The sequence below is a fragment of the Pseudochaenichthys georgianus genome, chromosome 17, assembly GCF_902827115.2.
Source record: "Pseudochaenichthys georgianus chromosome 17, fPseGeo1.2, whole genome shotgun sequence".
NCBI lineage: Eukaryota > Metazoa > Chordata > Actinopteri > Perciformes > Channichthyidae > Pseudochaenichthys > Pseudochaenichthys georgianus.
The window spans coordinates 14853048-14876815 of record NC_047519.1 but is presented as its reverse complement, the minus strand read 5'-3'; the positions used below and the strand labels follow the sequence as shown (position 1 = coordinate 14876815).

The 23768-nt window shown below is 40.4% G+C and overlaps 1 protein-coding gene across 3 annotated transcripts in view; it reads left to right on the top strand.

Annotated features, from left to right (window-relative positions):
• Window positions 1-20483, top strand: part of slc6a9 (solute carrier family 6 member 9) — an 87432-nt gene extending 66949 nt beyond the window's left edge. For all 3 annotated transcript variants that reach the window (XM_034104340.2, XM_034104339.2, XM_034104341.2), the window contains 12 exons: window positions 1363-1519; window positions 5781-5912; window positions 9595-9865; window positions 11193-11325; window positions 11728-11862; window positions 11969-12072; window positions 16244-16481; window positions 17488-17622; window positions 17705-17804; window positions 18175-18275; window positions 19311-19481; window positions 20179-20483. In XM_034104340.2, the coding sequence (XP_033960231.1) occupies window positions 1363-1519; window positions 5781-5912; window positions 9595-9865; window positions 11193-11325; window positions 11728-11862; window positions 11969-12072; window positions 16244-16481; window positions 17488-17622; window positions 17705-17804; window positions 18175-18275; window positions 19311-19481; window positions 20179-20436 (1935 nt within the window). In that variant the 3' untranslated portion in view covers window positions 20437-20483. The remainder of the gene's footprint in view (window positions 1-1362; window positions 1520-5780; window positions 5913-9594; window positions 9866-11192; window positions 11326-11727; window positions 11863-11968; window positions 12073-16243; window positions 16482-17487; window positions 17623-17704; window positions 17805-18174; window positions 18276-19310; window positions 19482-20178) is intronic.
• Window positions 20484-23768: the final 3285 nt, after the last annotated feature.

Sequence of the window (23768 nt, the reverse complement as noted above, 5' to 3'; positions counted from 1 at the left end):
TATGACAAGTAATTCGCATTTTTCTCGAGCTATTCATTCACTGAGCCTCTGGAAATCTGGCCCTGCTATACACAGATAACACAGGCAGCATGAATGAGGGAAATACGTTTTCATAATGGCGCCATGCATACAACTGCGCCTAGCTCGCATAAACACTGTTAATGCATATAAACCAGAGAGCTGCGTCTACATATTAAAATAATTACAATAAAAACTCCAAAAATAGAAAACAAACTCCCACAATCAAATCTTTAGACCTTTTATTGTCAACAAGGAATGTTATGAACCACAGACAAAATATTAAGTATATATTACTGGAAAAAATAACTACTTTAATAGTCCATATTGCCTTCTTTCCTAGACCTTTGAGGCACAATCATTCACTTTCCAGATTTCCTAATGGTTTAGTCAAACCTTTCCATTTAAAGATTAACACTTAATTCATCCTAGTTTGTTCCAAAAAAAACCAACTAATTTGAACTCACTTACTAATTAGTACAACTAGGAATATGTTAGAATTGGCCAACTTAAAATAGCTCGAGAAGGCACACAAATTCTAAATTGTGCATCAAAATGCTATTGGCTTCTAGATAAACACAATGTTACATGTAATCCAGGGCCACAATTTAGTTTTTATATGAATAAATGTCCTTACTTCTTCTTTAAACCTTTTATTTTCGGAAAGCATCACAACCCACCACCTCAAAATGTGTCCTTTTGCCCATAGAGAACTGTGTTTACGCCATACACCTTTTATGTTTTTAGAATCATCAGCCAAAGCTATATCACAAAAGATTGAAGAAATGTGTAAAAATAACCAAAAATATTACATAATTTCAGTTCGTTGATGACTGATCCGAGAGTACGACAAGTACATTGTGCAAAAACGAGCTCATCAAAATTAGCTGTATTTATTTTTCTGCAAGAGCACGAGTGTGTTCATGTGCACCCACAAAAGCACAGACAGTCCGACACAGCTGAGGTTAGGAAGGAGGTCAGAGGAGAGGGACCATCTGATGCCAGCAGATGGAGTGATGGAGGGAGGGAGGGAGGAGAGGAGAAGAGAAGCTCGAAATCAGGACGACAAGACCAAATGCTTATCGGCTGTTCTTAAGGCGCAGATTTCACTTTACACCCCGTTTGCTCCAGTTAACCCACCTTATGCTGCACTCTGGGGTATGGGGTATGTTACAGGAATATTGTAGAACATGAATAATTCGACTCCACATGCAACCTTAAGATGTTAATTATTCTCCATCGTCGCATGAATGAATGTGCTTCCATAAATGTGGCATTTCAGACACATGGGATTGATTGTAAAGAAAGTGCTTTTAACGTGTGTTGTCCATCTGTTTGTTGTAGAATGGAGCAGTTCCAGGTGAGCCGGTGAAGAAGGATGAAAACTCCCGGAGAGGGAACTGGGGGAACCAGATTGAGTTTGTCCTCACCAGCGTGGGCTACGCGGTGGGCCTGGGCAACGTCTGGAGGTTTCCCTACCTCTGCTACAGAAATGGAGGAGGTATGTCTTTCATTGAGTTGACTTTTAAAATGCTGACCAGCCTATGACATACATGGAGAGGTGGACAGATGAAGTGGGTGAAACATATTTTTTTCCACAAAAGAACCTCAGTCATAATACTACATGCCAAGTAACATTTACAAAGCATTCGTTTTGATTAGCTTATAAATAAAATAACAGTTTTACAGTGTTATTTTATGAAAATTCAGTTGAAAAATTGGAATGTTTTAGAGGCATAAAAAGGCAGCTAGCCTTTCAGTTTAATGTATGCAGGTAACCTTGTTATTGTTTGTATAGCTTGAACATAAAGTCCAAGAAAAGTACTTGTTTTTCAATTGAGCAAGTTTAGCGTGAATAAAAGTTACCTTTTTTTTCGTGTCTTTACATAGTTGCGGTTATTTCTTCCAAATGTAAAAACGTTGTTTGTCACTTTAAAACCTCATAATTCTTATATTTAAAATCTCATAATTCTTATATTTATAACACGCATATTCTCATAGTGTTATTTGCCACACTACCTCTGAGGATGTCCTGAAATTAGCACCCCTGGGTATGGAATCAATAATTGATATTGAATCGTGAGCTACGGAAATATTAACTCCCGTAGCAATTACACATTTGAAGCCTGTAGACTATCTGTAAGTAAGGAATGTTTAGCTCCGTAAAGCTATATTTTAGAAGCTTTCTTTATTAACATGACTGAAACAAAAGTCATGTTTGTGTTCACTGGTGCAAATGGTTGACTCTTAACAGCTCTCACAAAACCAAGTTTTTCAAAACAAGCCTAGAAAGTGCATAGGTTGAACATAAAGGAAAGAGTGGATAGCTACTATGCTAATTCGCCAGCTAAATTAGTGTGAAATATGTTAGATTATTTACAACTAACTGTGTTCAAACTAGTCATTTATTAAATCAGTGTACTCATTTTAACCATTAAGGAATGTATCTGATAATAAAGACTTTCTAAAATTGTTCCTAATAAACATCTGTGGGCTTTTAAAAACGATTCAGGAAGTCAAAGCAGCTGTAATGTAACCTCCAAACTAAACAGATTAAAAGGGGAAACAATTCATTCTGGTTTTCATACATTGAAGCAAAAGAAATCCATGGGTGTTCAGCGTTAGCTATATTTATAGACTTGTGTGGGGAATGTGATTATAAACAGGGGTGCACATAACTTTTTTGCCCTGGTTCTCAAAGGAGCACCTGGAGATGTTGCTTGGTGCTCATCCTTAAAATGAAATAAACCGTAACTTTTGAGGGGGTCTTGACTTTCTCTTTGGTTGAGTCTGCGATTAGCTGCTTGCATCCACAAGTCAACAGCTGGTTTTGGGTCGAAAGTCTCTGTTGTCATCTTAGACAAGTGGATGTAATCAAATAAGTATGTGAACATAACCAATAACCTACCATAGCCAATAAGAAATGAATGTAACTTATTTTATATCTGTTGTTCATTCATATCTTATTTTACCTTAACATTTATTTATGCATTTTTTTTTTATCTCTCCAGTTTTATAGGATGTTTTTCGTTTACTGTCCTATAGTATACATTGGAATGATTTCAAACCTGTTTATCCCAATAATTATAAAGGAGTGCCTTGGAAATATGTGTTTACATAAATTGTGACCAAACTGTTTGAACTTAGTGAACTATCTAAACACTCAAGAGTCCTTTCCCTCACTGAGCTGTAGTTATCAGCCTCTCAGTCTGACTGGAGAGGACTCTCCCTCCACATTATTGTAGAAACATCTTCTTCTTACATCCGTTAGAGCAGCTAGCACCAGATTCTAATAACAACAGCGCCGGTAACGGGTGGTGCGCCCTTCTCTCTCTCTCTCCCTCCCTCGCTCACTCGCATTTTGGCTGTGAGCTGCGGGTGCCAGATAAGCCAACATCCCCCATTTTCATCACTTACAGCGCCCATCGTACAGGGCAAATGAAACGTGTAACCGGGATGAAAAGGGTGTTAAATTTACTTAATTATAAATATTGTTACATCAAGGCCGAAAATTAGGATGAGCACCAACGGTCAAAAATGTTTTTTTCCCTCCCAGAACTGCCAGCGCAGCGCCTGCCCAGATCTGGCGCCCTAGGCGAACATCTATAACGCCAGTGCTACGTGCCGACCCTGAGTTCATATGCAACTCGCAAATATCTTTCTCTCTCTCTCTCTCCTCTCTCCTCTCTCCTCTCTCCTCTCTTTTCTCTTCTCCCTTTTCTCTTCTCCCTTCTCTCTCTTCTCTCTCTCTCTCTCTCTCTCTCAATTTTGGTACGCAAATGCGCCTTTTTTCAAATGACCCGGTGCTCTTTTTTTGGCGGAGATGCGCATGCGCACCTGTTATGTGCAGCCCTGATTATAAAACCTAATTGACCCATTTCACATCACTTAACAGATCACCTGTATATCAACTGTATTCCATATCAGTGCACCTTTTTTACTTTCACAGCTAACTACATCACGTCTGATTGAACCAGCCATGTTGCTCTCTGCACTTTATGCACATAACCTCAATACAACGTGTCTTTTAAGCATCGGGTCTAGATTGCATCACTACATTATTGTTAATTGGGCTGTGAATGCTGTCAAAATGTGTCTGAGTGCACCGAGTGGATCCAGCTGCTTCCGCTGACGTGCTTTATCTGCCATGCAGCCATTGTATTCAAAGCACAAGACCCTGATTAAAACAAACTGTATTCAAGCCCTTAAAGTCTTTCTGCCATCAAGTTAAATGCATCTAAAAGAGGCTTTATTAAATTAAATAGATACAAATGTGTACTTAATATTTCTTGAAAATAAGGAAAGCTTGATATAGGATCATGGATCGTAATAAAACAAAACAAGAAATTATTGTAAATTGACATTATCGGGATAGCTGGGAATATCCTTTTACTTGAAAATGCTGTGTTGCATGCTTTCCTGGCAGATAAGTGAACATTATAGCCTGATTTTAAATAAAAGGAATAATAATGTAGAAAGAGCAAACCAATTCAATGTTGCCCTTAAGAAAATCAGTTTATCCTTTTCAATGCAGTGGAGTCTTATGATGTGTTATAGGTATACTGTACATATTCTTCTAGAACATTTTATTGTTTTACAAAATTCTTTATTTGCTCTTATTTTATTCTAAATGTAATTCCTCTTTTTGTGATTAGGTATACACCAAAGCACATTTCTTGTATGTAGGGCAATAAACCTGATTCTTGATTTTTACAAACAATTTATTAAAGCACAACAGTATTTGTATCTTAGCAATATGCTACGTTAAGTTATTCCAGTATGTTTTGGTGCCATTTTAAGAGCTTTAAGCATATTTTTGATGGTATCTGATAATATGGTGAATTACTTTGGCCTGGATCATCATGAAAAGATTTTCCATGGCTCCTAGAAAAATACTAAACTATACTGAAAAGTTGTGAATTTAGTCGAGGTACTCTAAATCCATGACTCCATGCTTCAAATATTGTAATGCTTGTAAAATACCTAAATTCATGTGCAAGGACTAGGCAATATGTAGGTCTCACATCAGCTTCTACCTGCAGGTTACACACACAGAGGAAGTTTTGGTATCAGCTGGTTGCACCTACCCAAATCGCAAAAGGGCATATATACAAAACCACACACACTCTCAAAAAACAGATGACTGTCCTGACGCACAGACGTTCCCTTTGGATGATTGTCTGGTTTCTGGTCCAGTCTGAACCACTAGAGAGTTGCTGCACCACTGAACACACTCGCGCAGTGACCTCTCCACTTACCCAGGGGAGGTTGCCATGACAGATGAGGTTTTTGTTTTATTTTTTATGTTCTATTCTTTCTTTTTATTAATTTCCTTCAATTTGTGTCTTTAGATGATATTACACAAAAGTGCTCAACACTAACTATTAAAAGTTGCCAGGAAACTAGGCATCAGCTTTTGGTTGCCGAGGTGGAAATTATGGTGGCCATTTTTCTTCACCTTATATTTTGAGTACTGAGGGTACTATGCAGTTATACATTAGCTTAAGAATGAAAATGTAATATTACAATATTTTTTATGATTTTCCAACAAATCACACAAAAATGCTTGAAAGAACGTTTACTTGGTGTGTTGGATTAATATCCATCAGCAGAAAATAAATGTTGAGATGCTCACACACCAGTAATAAAGCACTAAAAAGTACACAATTAAACATAACATTGTTTACTGTCTATTTTAAATACAACTTCCAGTCCCCATAGATCATAGACAAAGGCAGTGATTGAGTGCCTCTCTCCTGCAGGTGCCTTCATGTTACCCTACTTCATCATGCTGGTGTTCTGTGGAATCCCTCTCTTCTTCCTGGAGCTGTCCTTTGGTCAGTTTGCCAGCCAGGGGTGTCTGGGAGTATGGAAGATTAGCCCCGTGTTCAAAGGTAAGTGTCACAGGTTTGAACTCCCATTAAACATTTGGGATTGTGTGTTTTTTGTGGGGTTTGACAGCGCTATCAACTTTATTTGTATTACATTGCATTTAGCTGATGCTTTTATCCAAAGCGACTTACAATAAATGCGTTCGACCAACAAGATACAAACTTGGAGAAAACAGAATCATATAAGTACATCAGGTTTCATAGAGCTAAAACATTTCAAGTGCTACTCAACTGGCTTTAGATAAGCCAATCCTTTATTAGTATATAAATGCTTTGTTAGTAATTCTATCGCTCGAAGTGGAGTCGAAAGAGATGAGTTTTCAGTCTGCGCCGGAAGGTGTGTAAGCTTTCTGCTGTCCTGATTTCAATGGGGAGCTCATTCCATCATTTTGGAGCCAGGATAGCAAACCCACGTGTTTTTGCTGATGGGAACTTGGGGATGCGGATGCGGGTGCAGCGAGGGTGCAGCGAGCCGTTTGGTTGATGCAGAGCGGAGTGCACGTGCTGGGGTGTACGGTTTAACCATGTCCTGGATGTAGGAAGGGCCAGATCCATTCGCAGCATGGTACGCAAGTACCATTGTCTTGAAGTGGATTCTAGCAGTTACTAAAAGCCAGTGAAGGGAGCGGAGGAGCGGCGTGGTGTGGGAACATTTTGGAAGGTTGAAGACCAGACGAGCCGCTGCATTCTGGATGAGCTGCAGAGGTCGGATGGCACATGCAGGTAGACCAGCCAGGAGGGAGTTGCAGTAGTCCAAGCGTGAGATGTCGAGAGGCTGGGCCAGAATTGGCGTCGCTTTCTGGGTCAGGAGCGGACGTATCCTCCTGATGTATTTGCAGCAGCAGGTTGTAGCAGCGATGTTTGCAGTGAAGGACAGGTTGTTATCTAGGGTCACACCCAGATTCCTTGCAGTCTGAGCCGGGGAAACAATAGAGGTGCCGATGTTGATTGTCAGGTCAAGGAGGTTATTTTCAGGTGGGACAATCTTTTCCCGGAAGGAAAAGCAGTTCAGTCTTGTCAAGGTTGAGCTTGAGGTGGTGAGCAGACATCCACTGAGAGATGTCAGCTAGACAAGCAGAGATGCGTGCGACGACCTGGGTCTCTGAGCGGGGAAAGGACAGAATTAATTGGGTGTCGTCAGCATAGCAGTGGTATGAAAAACCATGCGGGCTAATGACAGATCCGAGCGAGTTTGTGTACAAGGAGAAGAGGAGGGGACCAAGAACAGAGCCCTGAGGGACCCCTGTAGTTAATTGACAAGGGTCGGACTCGGACCCTCTCCAAGTTACCCTGTAGGTGCGGTCTTTGAGGTATGAGGTGAGGAGGGAAAGTGCAGTGCCTGAAACTCCAAATTCTTGGAGAGTGTGAAGGAGGATCTGATGATTCACTGTGTCGAATGCAGCAGACAGGTCCAAAAGGATGATGACAGAGGAGAGGGAGGCTGCTTTGGCAGTGTGCAGTTCCTCAGAGACAGCAAGGAGAGCAGTTTCTGTAGAGTGACCTGCCTTGAAACCAGACTGGTGCGGATCCAGAAGGTTGTTCTGATGGAGATAACAGGAGAGTTGTTTAAAGACCGCGCGTTCAAGTGTTTTAGACAGGAACGGGAGGAGAGAGACAGGCCTGTAGTTTATAACATCAGACGGGTTGAGAGTGGGTTTCTTTAGGAGAGGGTTTACTCTTGCCTCCTTGAGACTGTTTGGAAAGTGACCAGAAGTTAGAGAAGTGTTGATGAAATGGGTGAGAAACGGTAGAATATCAGGAGCAATAGTCTGAAGGAGGTTTGAGGGGATAGGGTCCAGAGGACAGGTGGTAAGGCGGGCAGAGGTAATGAGGGAACCTCACTTGGAGAGAGAGGGGAAAAGGAGGTCAGTGTGCGGGTGGAAGGAGGGTCTGGTGACCCATCGGTGAGTAAAGGTGAGTCAGAAAAAGAAGAGCGAATATCATCAACCTTTTTATCAAAGTAGTTAACAAAGTCGTTTGACAGAAGGGAGGAAGGGCTTTGGGGGGGGTCCAAGAGGGTGGAGAAGATGGAAAATAGTTTTTGGGGATTTGAAGTCGATCCATATTTATCAGGCTCTGGGTGACATAACCCTAACCCTGCAGCATCAGAGTGTTGTAAATGAACACACAACCCCCTGTGCTTATGTGCACGTGTGTGGTTTCCATTAATTATTCTAAACCGTTAAACATTGTAAACACTTCACAGTTTGAGCAACATTTGTGAATCATTTACAAGTTATCTCTTCGCAAATAACTTCATCAAAGATTTATTACTGATCCTACCTCATAGCCAAGTGAGCCCGGCTGTGAAATGACCAAAAATTGCCTTTAGCACTTTGCACAGCGCACTTGACTGCAATGTGTCATAGCTGGGTTCCTTAAAATGTATCCTGCAGTGTTCTGTTGTGAAACTAGGGGGCAGCATTGGATGCAGTAGCTCAGTCTGTAGGGACTGGGCTTGTGAACTGAAGGGTCGCCGGTTCAAGTGTTGATCAGACCAAAAGTAAAAAGTTTGGACTGGTACAGGGCAGGCAGGGGCCAGGTCACTTCCTGGGCATCAAGTTGTCCTCGAGCTTATAATAAAGAGTATTCTTCTTACCATCAAACTTGTGGAGGTAAAGAAATAATAACATAAACCTGCTATTTGTAAGGTCTGACTCAATCTAAAACATGAAACATCATAATATGTTTTGATATATAACCCTAACTTAACCCTAACCCTAAGCAATACACAGTAAGAGGTCATCATTCTGTGCTTTAAACATGAATATGTATGTTTGGTGTCATATTCAGGGAAGCCAACAATTCAAGTAATAAGATGGGCATGTGGTGAGAGCATCTGAACATTTGTAATTGTATTTTATCAATGTAATGTGGGTCAACAGGTCTTATGATATTGATCTTAAGATAGATATCTTTCAGCACATGGTGTTGGCAATCTTTGCATTCACCCATGGTTAAGAATGTGATGTTATGTAAAGATCCAGTGAGTGTAATGTGAGGTCAATTCGCTTTTATATACAAATGTATCAGCTTGAAGTGAACAACAAAACATAGGGTGTTTCTCAATCTCGAGTACGCTTGCTTGGTAGCACATGTCTTCCGAGCGTCTTGCTTCAGAAGCGAGGCAAGAATACTTCCTGGCATTCGGAAAAGGAAGAGTGGAACAGGCGAGCAAGTGTGCAGGTGTGCGTCATATGAGAGGCCCCACCTTACATTTTCCGCCACAGATTTGGGGAAATTGGTCCGTGCGCAAAGCATTGTGGGGATTTTAAGACCGCGGAGTCTACACATGTGCAGCCTCAAAATGTCTCCAAACGAAGTACGCCGGGCTCGGTAGAATTCCAAGTATGCTGGACATTGAAACAGTACTTCGGCGGCACTCGATGACGTAGTATGCTTGAAATAGTGGCTCTGGAGCAGCTTTACTTGCGATTGAGAAACACCCACAGTTTGTGGATGCCCCTACAAACACATTATGTGCTATAGCAGGAAAGTGAGGATTAACCAGTTAGACATTTTGAGACACTTGAATACAATATGAAGTCGTACAAGGTTTCATTAAAGTTGTTTGATTTCATTTTACAAATAACATTTATTTATTTCCTTTCTAAGGATGCAGCCTTTGCATTTGCTTCACATTTTCATTCTAACGTTTTCCCATTGTGTCTTCTTTACCCTTCAGGTGTGGGCTATGGCATGATGGTGGTTTCCACCTACATTGGGATCTATTACAACGTGGTCATTTGTATATCCTTCTACTACTTTTTCCAGTCAATGACATACTTGTTGCCATGGACCTACTGTAACAATCCCTGGAACACACCGGACTGCAGTGGCGTGTTTAGCAGCAACTTCACCACCAGGCTGGCTAATGTTAGCACCAGCCTGGTGGAAGGAGTGACTGAGGTAGTCAACCGCACCAAGAGGACCAGCCCCAGTGAGGAATACTGGAAGTAAGTCTGATACATCAGTAGTACAACAAGTAAAAACCAAAGTCCTTCAGCATTACCATTTCTGATTATATTCGTCAAACTCCAAGGTGCAGGAATATGGTAAAGGAGTATCCGCATCATAGATACAGTATAGTCAAGCAAGGATCGGCACGATACCAATAGGGTGCTTGAAAATAGCGCCATGATCTGCACATAATTTGCAACTGATATCTGACCTTTTCTCAGGTGCTGATTCTCAAAAGTTATTGCGCAAATGTTATCACATCCCTAAACCATCAGAGAGGTTTGCAGGTTTTTTTTACATCCATCCAAATCTCCACAATGACAGGAGGATGAAAGAGTAGGGAGAAATGTAAGCAAAGGATTGGGATACAGGGAACAAAATGGTTAATTGTTTATCATTTATGTATTTCACCTTTTTCCCCTCATGAAGTGTTAAATCTGACATATAGAGGTGCTTTAATATTATTATGTAATGAAGTGTGATTGCATCCAATCAATGCATCCCATATAAACAAATGAAGAGGAGCCTCTTTATAATAATGTGAGGCAGTTACCTCGAGACTCTTGACAGTGTTTGCAATGAGGCTCGTTTGCATAGAAAGAGGCACATGTTGTGCAAAGAACACAGGAGCTGGTATTTATGTAGGTTCAGCGGCTGCTAAAACAACGCAATTCTCCTTTTAGTTTGTTGAATTTTTCCAAGGTAATCAAGTGAGTTATCCCTAGCTCCTATAAGCTTGCCGAAAATAGGGCTTGTTTTACTGGCAAGCATTTAAATATTTGTACTAGATTTAAGTTGAAATGTTGCAGCTTCTGAGCAGTGTGGGACATGAAGGAGATTTACCTTTGTTCAGTATATTGGACACTCCATTTTAATATCAGTATCATTGATAGGATATGTGTATAGTCAATGAAGGGGTTTCAAAGTGCAACTGCTATTTAAGTTTATAAACAGTAGTTGCAGCTGAAGATTAAAAGGGGTGGAGTCAAGTCCCCATGAAGTAAGCGTGTCATTGAAGCAATGGTTCGTAGTTGCCGAATGATAATACTACAACCTCTGTGTCAGTCGAGTTACGTCACTGGGCCCCAAAATACTTTATTCCAATGACTAACATTGGGAACAGGCTGCAAGTGTGCATGCTCTGTGTGCCCAAGACACCAGGGATCTTGGCATTGTTGTTCTCGAGAGTCAGGCCATTGTGGCTTCATGCGTCACTGGGCAACTTTCATAGGAATGAGACAACCCAAATGGTCTAAATATTGTCACCAGATGAACTGAAACGTTCCTTCCCTCTCTCCCTCGCTCCCTCCCTCTCTTTCTCAGGCACTATGTGTTGAACATCTCTGATGGTATTGGGAACTTTGGAGAGGTCCGTCTCCCTATTCTCGGCTGTCTGGCTTTGTCCTGGTTTGTCGTCTTTCTCTGTCTCATCAGGGGCGTCAAATCCTCTGGAAAGGTCAGCCTCACTGTCTCTCTCTCTCTCACACACTCACACGTCACACACACACACACATTCATTGACATTGAAGCTTAAGGTAGTCGGTTGTGGAAAGCAACCAAGTTTATTTCCTCAAGTACCAAAGTTGAGCACAAATCTGATGTCCTTCATGCTCCTATATGCTTCTACTCGAGAAATCTGCTTTTTCTCTGAAATATGTTTAACTGACAGCTTTGCAGATTCATAATATTGATACAACATATTCATTTAAATGATAATGCCTAACTAAAGCTTTAACTACCTTGCAGTAAATAAAGAAATTGCAATGAGTTCCAACTTTACCAGCTGCAACATTTAAGTGATGAAGAAATTATATTTAATTTGTTATTAATAAATAATTGTACTTTTGTGTTTGTGAAGGTGGTGTACTTCACAGCCACATTCCCCTACGTTGTTTTAACCATCCTGTTCATCCGTGGCATCACCTTGGAGGGAGCCGTCAACGGCATCAAGTACTACCTGACTCCACAGTGGCATAAGGTCCTTGATGCAAAGGTATGGACTCAAACACATCAACAGACAGGGAAGAGGAAATTGCAGATAGGAATGGACTTTATGTAACTTTTTTCTATTGCTTCTGACTGTGTTTTTGGCTGTGTAGGTGTGGGGAGATGCGGCGTCACAGATCTTCTACTCTCTGGGCTGTGCATGGGGCGGTCTCATTACCATGGCTTCCTATAACAAGTTCCACAACAACTGCTTCAGGTTGGTACTCCAGACTCAACTAAAGCTGACAGTGTTAAAGGAGTTGTTCAAATTTGGGGTACAAATACAACTTTTAAAAATAACCAATTATGCTTGTATGGGTCCTCCCTTTCCTATAGTGTGTTAAATGTGTTGTTGTGTATGTAAAAGGTCTGCAAAGGCTAACATCCCAAAGTTCTCTGTAGAGGGAGTCTCACTCACCCACACTCCCCCCTTCGTGAGACGCATCGATTGGAGCTGGACAGCATGTAAACATGCTGTGAACAAACCACACGTGAACTTTTCCTTTAAGGCAGGACATTGCACCAAAAAGATTTTTCATTTTTTGAGCACTGGTTTGAACCTAAACATTTTTACCAAATATAGTACTGGATAATGCCTAATTTGCCTACTTCTAGAACTCATGTCAAACAACAAATATTTATCTTAATGTAAGTAATCAACTGGGGAAGTTAGCATGGTGATATGCAGAAGTACATTCGTCTCAGCCTATTGCCCTGAAAACTGTAGAAGTGTACACTAATTATCTTTAAAGGCTTTTTTTCTCTCATCCTCTGAGCCAGAATACTCCACTTATATGCATCACACATTCCAGTTATATTCCTATTTATATTATAAGAGGTTTTTTTATTGTGCAAACAGTTAGTGCATTGTTAATATATCTTTAATTGTCTGATTTATACAGTATCACATTTAATCCTAAAAACATAGCTAAAATGTTGTTTTTTGTGTCTGTTCATAGTATTTTCAAAAGTGATTCAAATATAGTTCCTTCTGTAAAAACCTTTGACTAACTGTCATCAAAACGAAACAAGAATTTGAAACCTTTGTCTCATCAAAACATTTGCAAATTAGACCTTTCCTAAGGCTAATTTGCATATTTCAACATACAATTTCACCAAATTGTTATACAAATAATAATTTAAATAAAAATAATAGTTTAAATGTAATTAATGAACATAATGATATCCATTAGTTGAATACATTATTTGTTTACTATATTTACCTCTGTCTCCCCATAAGAGGTCAGCTGACACTCAATTGAGGGGAAAATCGATACAAAAAGCCTAGTAATGTTTCAAGTTCTGTTAATGGTGAAAAGGGCTTCAAATTGTGAACAAACCAATGCTGTTGCCAAGCAACTATCTATGAATTTCAAAAAATGTGTCCTTGTCAGACACAAAGACAACCTAATGACCACCCATGTTTGAATTAATGCATCTCCAAAGCTGTCCAAAAATGTGAGGCTTCTACGGCATGTGCCTAAAGGAGCAGTTTCAGTGTAAGCGTCTGCGTGAAAATATGACTCAATATGCATAAGGCTGAGCTGCTCAATTTGTTTAGCAACACAGACCAGTATCTTATTATTTGCACAAATCAGAGCAAAGGAAGTGAGAAGAGGGATGGACAAAGTGAGAGGACGGCGAGGGTTAAATGGTGAGGAGCCGACTTGAAGACCACAGGTCTAAAGAGAGAAGGTTAGATAAGGTAGGCCAGCAGGAGGGACAGACAGTGTTTTTATTTTGGACATGTGTGAAGAGGCTGGTTGCACTGTGCTTGAACACTGAGGGAGTGCGGCCACGGAGAAGGTTAAGACGAAGGAAAGGAGGCGATAAGGAGAGGAAAATATGTCAATATGTCCTGAGAACACGTGCTGACAGAGTGAGGGCATCAGGGGGATGGAGGCGGTGAGGAAAGAAAGACTGAAGATATAATTTGTTCCTCTGCCAGGAGCTGGAGGTTGCTCTATCTGCGCTCACAGCTGCACGGCCTCCTAATCAGCTTGTGTTCTGCAGCTCCGTCCCCGTGGAGTCGCTCTCCGCCCTCCTTTAACTCCAGTTGGTGCACACGCAGAAGTGCAGGGCGTCTGTGAGGAGAAAGAGACTTGCATCAAAGTCATCCAAGACATCCTGTGTGATAACTCTAACAGGAGATGTGCGGAAACAAAACACTGTGCAATCACAAAATGACCTTGTTGAAGTCCAAGTCAGGGAGAGTGAGTAGCGTTCCAGGGAAGAAAGGGACCGGAACACACGATACATGCATTTGGAAGATAAACAAATACACATGTGGGGTTGCTAAAAATAACTGCATGACAAAATGGTACGAAAAATATGTCTAACTATTTTTCAACACTTAGACAAGTAATTGACAAAGCTGCTGGCACAGCCGCTGTGATCAGCCTCTGTATAATGTGCGCTACACAGGGCATATGCTCGTATGAAAGAATTCTTGGTGTTCCTTCCATATAGTGAGAACCATCTGTATCAGTTGAAAAAACTGGCGCATACGTCAGCAAAATGTCTTTCCTCCGTTTTATATTTCCTGAGTGTAATGTGCCATTATACTGAGATAGTGATAACTGATTTACAGTAGTCTACAATAGAGTGCCACGTGACGCGTCCTAAAACACGGAAGTAAACTTCTTCCGGTTCCTTCGACAAAAAAACAATGCAATCTCTCCATAGGATTTTGGAAAATAGCTGGAAATAAGGTCTGTGGTTGACACACATTTAAGAAACGGATCACGTTTTGTTCAGCCGGATAAATAATATCCACATGTCTATCCTACTTTTATCATTTTCGAATCATAAATCTAGTCGCCTGAAGAAAAATGCTAACGTTATGCTATAAAGGAACTACAGCAGGGTCGCTGCTTCAACGTCACGCCAACTTAAGATCCATATTCAAACATACAGATTGTAAATGGTACAAGTTGAAGTGTTTGTTTGAACAGTGTGCAGGAGGCAGGTACTTGCTTTCAAGCAGAACAGGGCAAACTTAGCGGGAGTGTTTACGTGTTCGGTGTATGACGTAAAACGGCCTGGACAACTTCTGTAGTCCTATTCAGCCACGTGTTAACAACCATCGTTTTTCTGACACGTAAACTCTTCAAAAATCACCAGCGAGGTCACTGCTGATGTGTTTAATGTCGTAGAACAAAACGTGATCCGTCTCTTCAATGTGTGTCAAACACAGACCTTATTTCCAGCTATTTTCCCAAATCCTATGGAGAACTTACATTGCTTTTTGGCGAAGGAACCGGAAGTGGTCGAATGCTAACTTACTTCCGGGTTTTAGGACACTCTATAAGTGTAATACATGTAGCTTGTCGCAATTTGTCTGATCTCTATGCAATTTCACTGCCATTCCATTTATGGGGAAATTCTGCGCTGGAATTACAGAGGAAGTTGGGGTCAAAATCACCATGTCAACAGCCCTGATTTTGACACAATTGTGTCTTCGTTTGAATCAAAATTATCTTGATACTACGACATCTTTAATAAAACGTGGCTTTTTTCCGCTTTGCTATTCATTTAATCACAATACAAATTAAAACATTGACCAACGTACCTATAGCATGTTCTCTTCTTATTTTATTACATATTCCCGTGCACTTCAGAGAGCAATTTTTCCCCCCTACTTGCAATGGTTATGTGCCATTTTCTCCGTCCCGATTCAAACATTGCAGAAACTCCTGTGCACTTTGCCAACCTTAAATAGTTTTGTCCACATTTTAAAGAACATTTGATGGATTTACAAGGTGCTGCTGGGTCAGCCTTCACCTTGAGCATAAAAAAAGCTTTTTGCACTTGTGTCAGGTGTAAAATAGAACCGCACTTATTCTCGAAAGCTTTTTCTTCTTCTTTGGATTGTACCTTATTTGTAGGTCGCTGTAGAAAACACATTTTTCAAATAAATACATATATTGATTTGAAAGGTTGCATGCATTCACCTTCATGACAGGACAATAGGGTTCTGTTCATTGTTGGTATTCATATTTAATTTAAATAAAAAATGTGGGGCTCAGTGGATAGCGTGCTGGACTTCGAATCAGGGGGTAGCAAGTTCGAGTACCACTGCAGTCAGCATGTCGTTGTGTCCCTGGGCAAGACACTTCACCCCAAATTGCTCCTGTGGAGATAGTCCACAGTACTGAATGTATGTAAGTCACTTTGGATAAAAGCCTCTAACAAATGACATGTAATGTAATGTAATTGGTGCATTTTTAGCGATTTTCCCCTTTTTTCGTTCATCTTCCTGAACAGGTAAAGTTTACATTTCAACAATGCTGGATATACAGCTGTCAAAGTTGCTAATTTATGCAATTCTGGTATCCAGCAGTTAAATTAAACCCAAACATGTTTCTTCTTCTATGTTCTCCATACAGAGACAGCATCATCATCAGCATTACTAACTGTGCGACCAGCGTGTATGCCGGCTTTGTCATTTTCTCCATCCTGGGCTTCATGGCACACAACCTGAACGTCCCTGTGTCCGAGGTGGCAGACCACGGCCCGGGCCTGGCCTTTGTTGCCTACCCAGAAGCCCTCACTCTGCTCCCCATCTCCCCTCTCTGGTCACTGCTCTTCTTTTTCATGCTCATCCTTCTGGGACTGGGGACTCAGGTGAGGCTCGAGAACTGTTCAGGACATCAGTGTTTCCCATATGATTTTAAGAGAAAAAGGCAACAAACAATGCTGAAATGTTGACGTGATTGGATAACTTTTTTACAATTTCAACAGTAAGTGGAGTGCCATTAATAGTTTGCCTTTTGGTTTAACATATTGTTATAAAGTTTTAGACATATAAGCACTTTAGCAAGATATGGCAAAAGATGTCAAATGGGACAACATTATCTCCTCACCTTTTGTAAAGGGAAGCATTAAAGCTCCTTTCCTATCATCTAGAGATTTTGAACGGCTCTCATCATAGCGGCCACTTAGGTACTTTGGGTCATTTTACTAAAAATCTTCCAAAGCAAAAAAGACTTCAACCAAACCTCTGATGACTGGCATCCCGGACAATACTAAGCAGCTAATAAGCCTAGCGTTGCCATGGGGCCCCCTAGTGGTTGCAGCCTATTCATCTCTCCAGCTCTTCAGTCATATGTGTGAAACTGGTAGCATACTAGCGTTAGGTGATATGTAAAAATGTTTGAATAGCCCAATGTAAATTAAACTAAATTAGATTCAAATCGCCTTAAAAACCAACCAATCCCTGATGGAGAATTAGTCACATTTTCCACTAAAGCATTAACATTTATCTTTTTCCAACCACAACCTACCTGTACCTCATACAACCCTATTTAAAAAAAATGATGATATATTTTTCCTAAATTACCTTATGTTTTAGATGAACCTCTTTGACACAGCTCACAGGTAATAATTAAGTAAAGCACTTCATTGAACATGTTTATAGAAATGTTAAATATGGGAGACATGTCATACTAAACATGAACTTTTTCTCTCATAACATTCCGACCTTTTCACACTAAATGATTTAGTAACTGTTAAACATGGAAAACCCGACTCAAGTGATCTATAAAGATTTTTGGTAACCTAATCAAGTAAGAAAACGTACTTGTTTCTCAAATGTTTAAATGAAATGTACCCTTCATCCCTTGTCTTGCAGTTCTGTCTGTTGGAGACTCTGGTGACGGCCGTCGTCGATGAGATCGGAACAGACTGGATCATCAGGAACAAGACCGTCGTCACACTGTCGGTGGCCGTCATTGGATTCTTACTTGGAGTGCCACTCACAACACGGGTACGTTCCAAACACGCTCTTTAATCGCAACATGTTTTCTCTCATGGGGTCTTCATTCAATCTCTTTTTTTTCTGTGTACAGGCAGGAATCTATTGGTTGCTACTGATGGACAACTACGCTGCTAGTTTCTCTCTTGTCATCATCTCCTGCATCATGTGCGTCTGCGTCATGTATGTTTACGGTGAGGAGGAATACTTTTTTTTGTACTATATACTTCAAAGAAACTCTGTGACACAAAAACTGTTCTTTAAGAAAAATATTGACTATGTGCTTTGCAATTTGGGTGTTATTTCTGCTTTGGTGGTGGAAGTATCCTATCTCTGTCAAAATGATTCCATAAATAGAACAATAGTAGAGTCAATGTCAGAAGAAGAGCAAGTGTGCGCACATCCAGGGGAGCAAACAAAGGTGTGCAAACTGTTAAGCTCAAAGTAAATGATTTATTTTGTCTTCATAGCGTGGCAACATTGTCAAAAAAAACGAATAACTGCAATCTATAAAATGATCAATCACACTTTGACCTTACTGGATGACTTTTGTTTCATTCGCAGGCCATAAGCAATACTTCAAAGACGTTGAGATGATGCTGGGCTTCCCTCCTCCTCTCTTCTTTAAAGTCTGCTGGAGATTCATCTCCCCTGTCATCATCTCTGTAAGTGGACACACACACACACACACACACACACACACACACACACACACACACACACACGTGCAAACATACCTGTTGTAAAAATGCAACATTATACCAGGAATCAAACCAGACTTTGATGTGAAGGACGTTCAGTGTGAGTTTCTGACACATTGTTAGGGACCTGATCTACATTTAGAGCAGCTGTCAACACTAATGTGTTTGGCTTTGGCTGTTTGGTTTGACATAAAACTTCTAAAAGTAAATCTTTCTGACTGGGAAATGGACACATGGAGCTGCTATCAATGGTATTTCCCAAGCAGACGTATTATCGCGCTAAGCTTCTGGGCTATCCAAGAAATGCATTGTTTTGGATTACTGGTCGTATTTCAGCCACTTGTGTTCTCTCTTTTCACTACACAGATGAATGCCTCGCTCTGCAGGGCCTCTGCTAGAACAGAGAATACACTTGATGCTGTTGGGAACAGTCATGAGTTATACTATAATTATCTGCAACTTTTGAGTAAAGACACATTGCTGCTGTGCTGCTGTTTACAGCGGGGCAAAGATCTGGTGATACAATACGTAACATGATACAGTGGTTACAGTTTAATATATTTGTAAACTGTTAGCAAAGCCATATACTCTGTTTCAATGGGAAACTGTCTAGGTATTAAGAACGAACCACCAAGTGTGTACAATTGTAAAAAAGAAAAATGTTTTTAATGAATCGCAACAGTGGGATGTTCATTAAATTGCATCACATTTACTATAACATCCAACATAATATAATCCAATATTTTCCTTCACCCCATTATATAATGATTGAACCTGTACTGAACGTTTACCTCCATTAGTTTGGGACTGTAACTTGGATGGGAAACGCTTACTGATTTACCATATTTTTTTATTACCTTGCCCATTTGTTATTTTTTGTGAGTTACAGATAGATTTTTGTTTTATATACTGTGTGTTTTAAATGAAGATCATTCCCATTAGTTATACAGACACCTGCTGTAAATGGTTTCTCATGTTGTCTCTGTTCTGTCCCTGCAGTGCATCATGATCTTCACAGTGATCCAGTACAAGCCCATCACCTACAATGATTACGTGTTTCCCAACTGGTCTCTGTACATCGGCTTCTGCATGGCCATGTCCTCGGTGCTTTGCATACCCATTTATGCCCTCTACAAGATCTCAAGGTCCCCAGGAGCGACCTTCAGAGAGGTACAGGATGTTACCCAATAATCCTGCTTTTACATTACATACATTTTAGATGATTATTATCCAATGAAATGGTTCTAGGACCAAAACGGAAACAACAACTAAACCGGACAGCACAATGGTATAAACCCCCCGAAGCATATTATAAATGGGACCTTAATTGTAAAAATAAATCTTATGCTCTCATGAAAATGACTTGTAAGTATCGATTGAGACACTGAACTGGTCAGGAAAATATTAACTAAGGTAATATATCAATCAAGAAGTATGCTAATCAGACTAATTGTGTTACCAGTAGAGTAGGCTATTAAAGGGAAGGCAGATTTAAGGTACTTCTGCAATGACTTCACTTTTCCAATAGAATATTGCTGCTTGGTTAAAGCTTAAGCATTATCCGTATTTGCACTGTAAAAAACTGAAGTTGAAGAATAAAAGAGGAGTCCAATTTAGGTGAAATATCAGATTAAAAGCTGTTGAATTAGTGCCTCAACAGTTTTGGTAGTTTTCAGTCATATGTTCATAATTAATGCTTAAACTGATAAAATGTTTGTTGAAATTCCAGCTCCTTAAATGAATTGATTAATCTTGGGTTAAGAGCCCAACAAACAGCTTTTTGATATTGTTTTGACTCGCTCTTACATTTCCCCCTTGTTATAAGTTGCTCTGATTGATGTGTAACTCCTTCTTCTTTCTATCTCAGCGGTTGAAGTTCTCTTGCCGGCCACATCCAAAGTGGGGCCCTGCACTGAGGGAGCACCGGACAGGCCGCTACGCCCCCCTGGCCTCCGAAGAAACTGTGGAGACTCGCCCCCTCAAGGATAAGGAGGAGCTGAATGAGGAGCCGAAGGAAGAGGCGAAGGAGGAGGAGACGGAGAGGAAGGATGATATCAGCCTCACCATCCAGGGAAGCAACGGCTCCACCAACACAACACACAACAGCCCCAACCCCAGCGCATAGACGGCCCCCGTTCTGCCAGCGCTATCCAGGGCAGCGCCCCCCCCCCCCCCCCCAGTGCTCCACCATCTCTTCCTTCTCCTCCATCCTCACCCCACTTTCCCACAGTCCTCTGTGGGGGAGATCTCATTCGCTGGAGACCTTTACATATTGTAAGGGCTTATTATATCTATCCTAACCTCTTCTATCCATCTGTGTGTTGTCTCTAGAAGAAACGAAGAAGAACAAAAAAGACGAAAGGAAAACAATTGGGTGTGTGGGTGGGTTGTTAATTTGTTACGCATAATTTAATAATTAGTTTTTCCTTTCACTTTTTTTGTAAAACGTGTACATCTTCATATGCAGTTAGAGGTACAGTACAATTGTGACGCTGTTGGTTTTGTGCATGCAGCAACATAGAGACACACGCTGTTCTCCTTTATTCTGTTAGCCTTGTCTGTTTAGGAACTGGTGACTTTCTAGCAGCAGTGTTTTGACAGCTGGAGTCTTGAAATGTGATACACAGTAGTGCTGTAATAAAGAGAAGCCGGGTGAACCGTGCCTGAACTGGCCATTTACAGTTTGCTAATGCGGTAAGATGGGCATCGGTCAGGAAAAGACGTGCATACATTCGTTCATACCAGTACATTCACACTAGTGTACATTTTACAGCACACAGTGACCTCAACCATAGTTGATCTCAGCTTAAGACTAAAATGTTATTTTATGCTGCTGCTTCTTCAAAAAGTTCTTACAGAGCACACATATTTAACACCTGAGATGGCGATGTACACTGATTTTCTGTGGAAATGTCCTCCACTTGTAACTTTTTCCACTAAAGCTGCTTAAACTTTGTAAACTCAGCAGAGGATTATCAGTTAACAGTGCTGTATTCTCTGCCTCTGCATTCACACACACACACACACACACACACACACACTTTGTGGTTTCTTGTTGTTCCTTGCCTGTTGAAACCTTGTCTCCACTAAGGTGGCCTGTTAAATATATGCGGACCGAAACCACTTAACTTGTCCCCGCTGTCTAAAATCACCTATACATACACATGAAACATACAGATGCAACTCTGTTCATAGGAGAGCCATCTCTCCTTAAGTCTTCCAGGCATTATTTTTGAGTGAAATGCATCTTGGGATGTGAAGGAGGTACCGGGCTAGAGGACGTAGCTAGGTGTGTCGTAGTCTGTGTCTCCCATAGGTCATAACAATCTGTCCCATTAAGGCATGTTACCAAAAACATTACCTGAGTTACCTGCACATGTTTTTGGCAACATTATATACTGCATATCGCAGAAATGCTGGTATGGTGTCAGTCTTTTACAGTCAGTGGAACCTTTAATGTATTTACAGGTATTTCTTTTAAATCTCTGAATCAAGTTGTGACTGGTTGAGAGACAAAAGACGGAGAGAGATGTAGCTTTTTTCCAGAAGAAAAAAATCTTAAATGAATGATGTAGATTTTAATGTAGCTGTATAGTATCGTTCTCTCAGTAAAAAATCTCCTTTTTACCTCTCATTATTGTAAAGTAACTTAGTAAATAATTATAAAGACAGCATATGTTTATTTTGCACAAAAAACATGTAAAACTACAGAATCATAATTAACCGAGTTTACCATTCCTCGTCTGTGACTTGATTCATTTTGGTTTTGTCGTGGAGGGACAGAGAGGGGGTCTCTATAGCATGCACAATTGGATTGGTTTTGTAGTAGTGTGGTCGTAGAGGTTTCTGGCAGTCTAAATACAGAACAAATACGTGAGTTGTGTTTTTTGTCATCTAGACAGCTGTGTGAAGATCATACGTTCCTTTGTCTTTTAGCTTTCCGGCATTGAGGATTGTTTTGGATTGCATCAGGTCTGGCTGTAATGTTCCTTCACGTCTGGAGAACTACGGGGCTACAATAACAGTATTGGCATGGGTGTCATAAAACACAAATTGTATGTTGTAAACAACATATTTATGAGTAGAGAGACTTAAAGGAGTATAATACTATTTTTAAATGTATTGCTGAGAGTTAGCTGAGAAGATTGAGATACTACTTGCATGTGTCTATAGTAAGGATGAAGCTTCAGACAGCACCTGGCTAGCTTAGTTTAGCATAACGACTGTAAAGAATTTATGCCAAGCTGAGCAGATGTTAGCTCCAACTTCGTATTTCAGAGAAGTATTCATTTACTTTCCAATTCTAAGAAGGAAAGCACAAAAGCATCTTTACCATGAATAATTTCTGTATGTTAATGCTTATTAGTAATTTCAACAATTTTCAGAAATAATGATACACAACTTCTGATTATATCCGCACATTCTTTGTTTTCTTTGACCACTATTCCCCACAATGATTTATTTAGAAGTGTACATGACAGTGCACTTCCTGCTGTGATCCACAAGATGGGGTGATACTGACACTCAGGGTAGTACGCACAACAGAGGTGGAACTGTGAACTAAAAATCAACACTAGAAAGTATTACATATTAAGGACGCGACGAAGGGTGGTCAATGCTAAGCACAGTAGTTCAAATAAATCATGATAAGCACAGTGAGCTTCTGAAAAAGCACACATTTCTACACAAGTTTTTAACAGGTTTGTTAAGAGAAACATACAGTGCAATGGCTGTTTCCATATATGGATAATTGTATCCTTGGTTGGTAGTTAGTTGTCTTTTTTTACATTCTGGTGCTCTATCAAACAATACATTCACCACCTACTAATTTAAACATATTGCTTACTCCAAGTCAAAATTCCAATCTTAGGAGTGCTGCACTTTCTAGATGAGGTTTTGTTTGCTGAAAAGGTCAATACGAAGTTATTATTCTCAGTGCATATTGGGACAGCTTGCAGACCATTTCCTGTTTTTACGGTTGCCTGTCGTGTTCATGCTGTAGTAGGTGAGGCTTAGCCACCATGTTTCCATGCTATCGCTCTACATACCCCTTACCATTACTCCGCTGCCCCCCACAACTCTTCCTCCCTTTGTACAGTAATATAAAAAATATATAATCGGACTGTGTATGTGTGTGTGTTCATCTTTGTTTTTATTTCGAGGGTGGGTTAGTTTGTTTTTGCGGGTTCGGGGAGGGCGGGTAATGTTTAATTTTGTTTTATGATTTGTCATTTTTCTTGTAGTGTAATGTAGAAGACGTCAGGTGTATTGTGTACTCTGTGTGTAGTGGATCTGCTCGTACTGCTGAGCCTGCATGTAGAGCAGGAGTAGTGTAAGTGTTGATGTCGATGTACCTCTAACCCATCAGAACTAGCCAAGTCTTATTCTGCTAATAATATAGTCTACCTTTTAAGAAAAATAATGGTTGTACTAAAAGAAGAGAAAGAAAACTACATA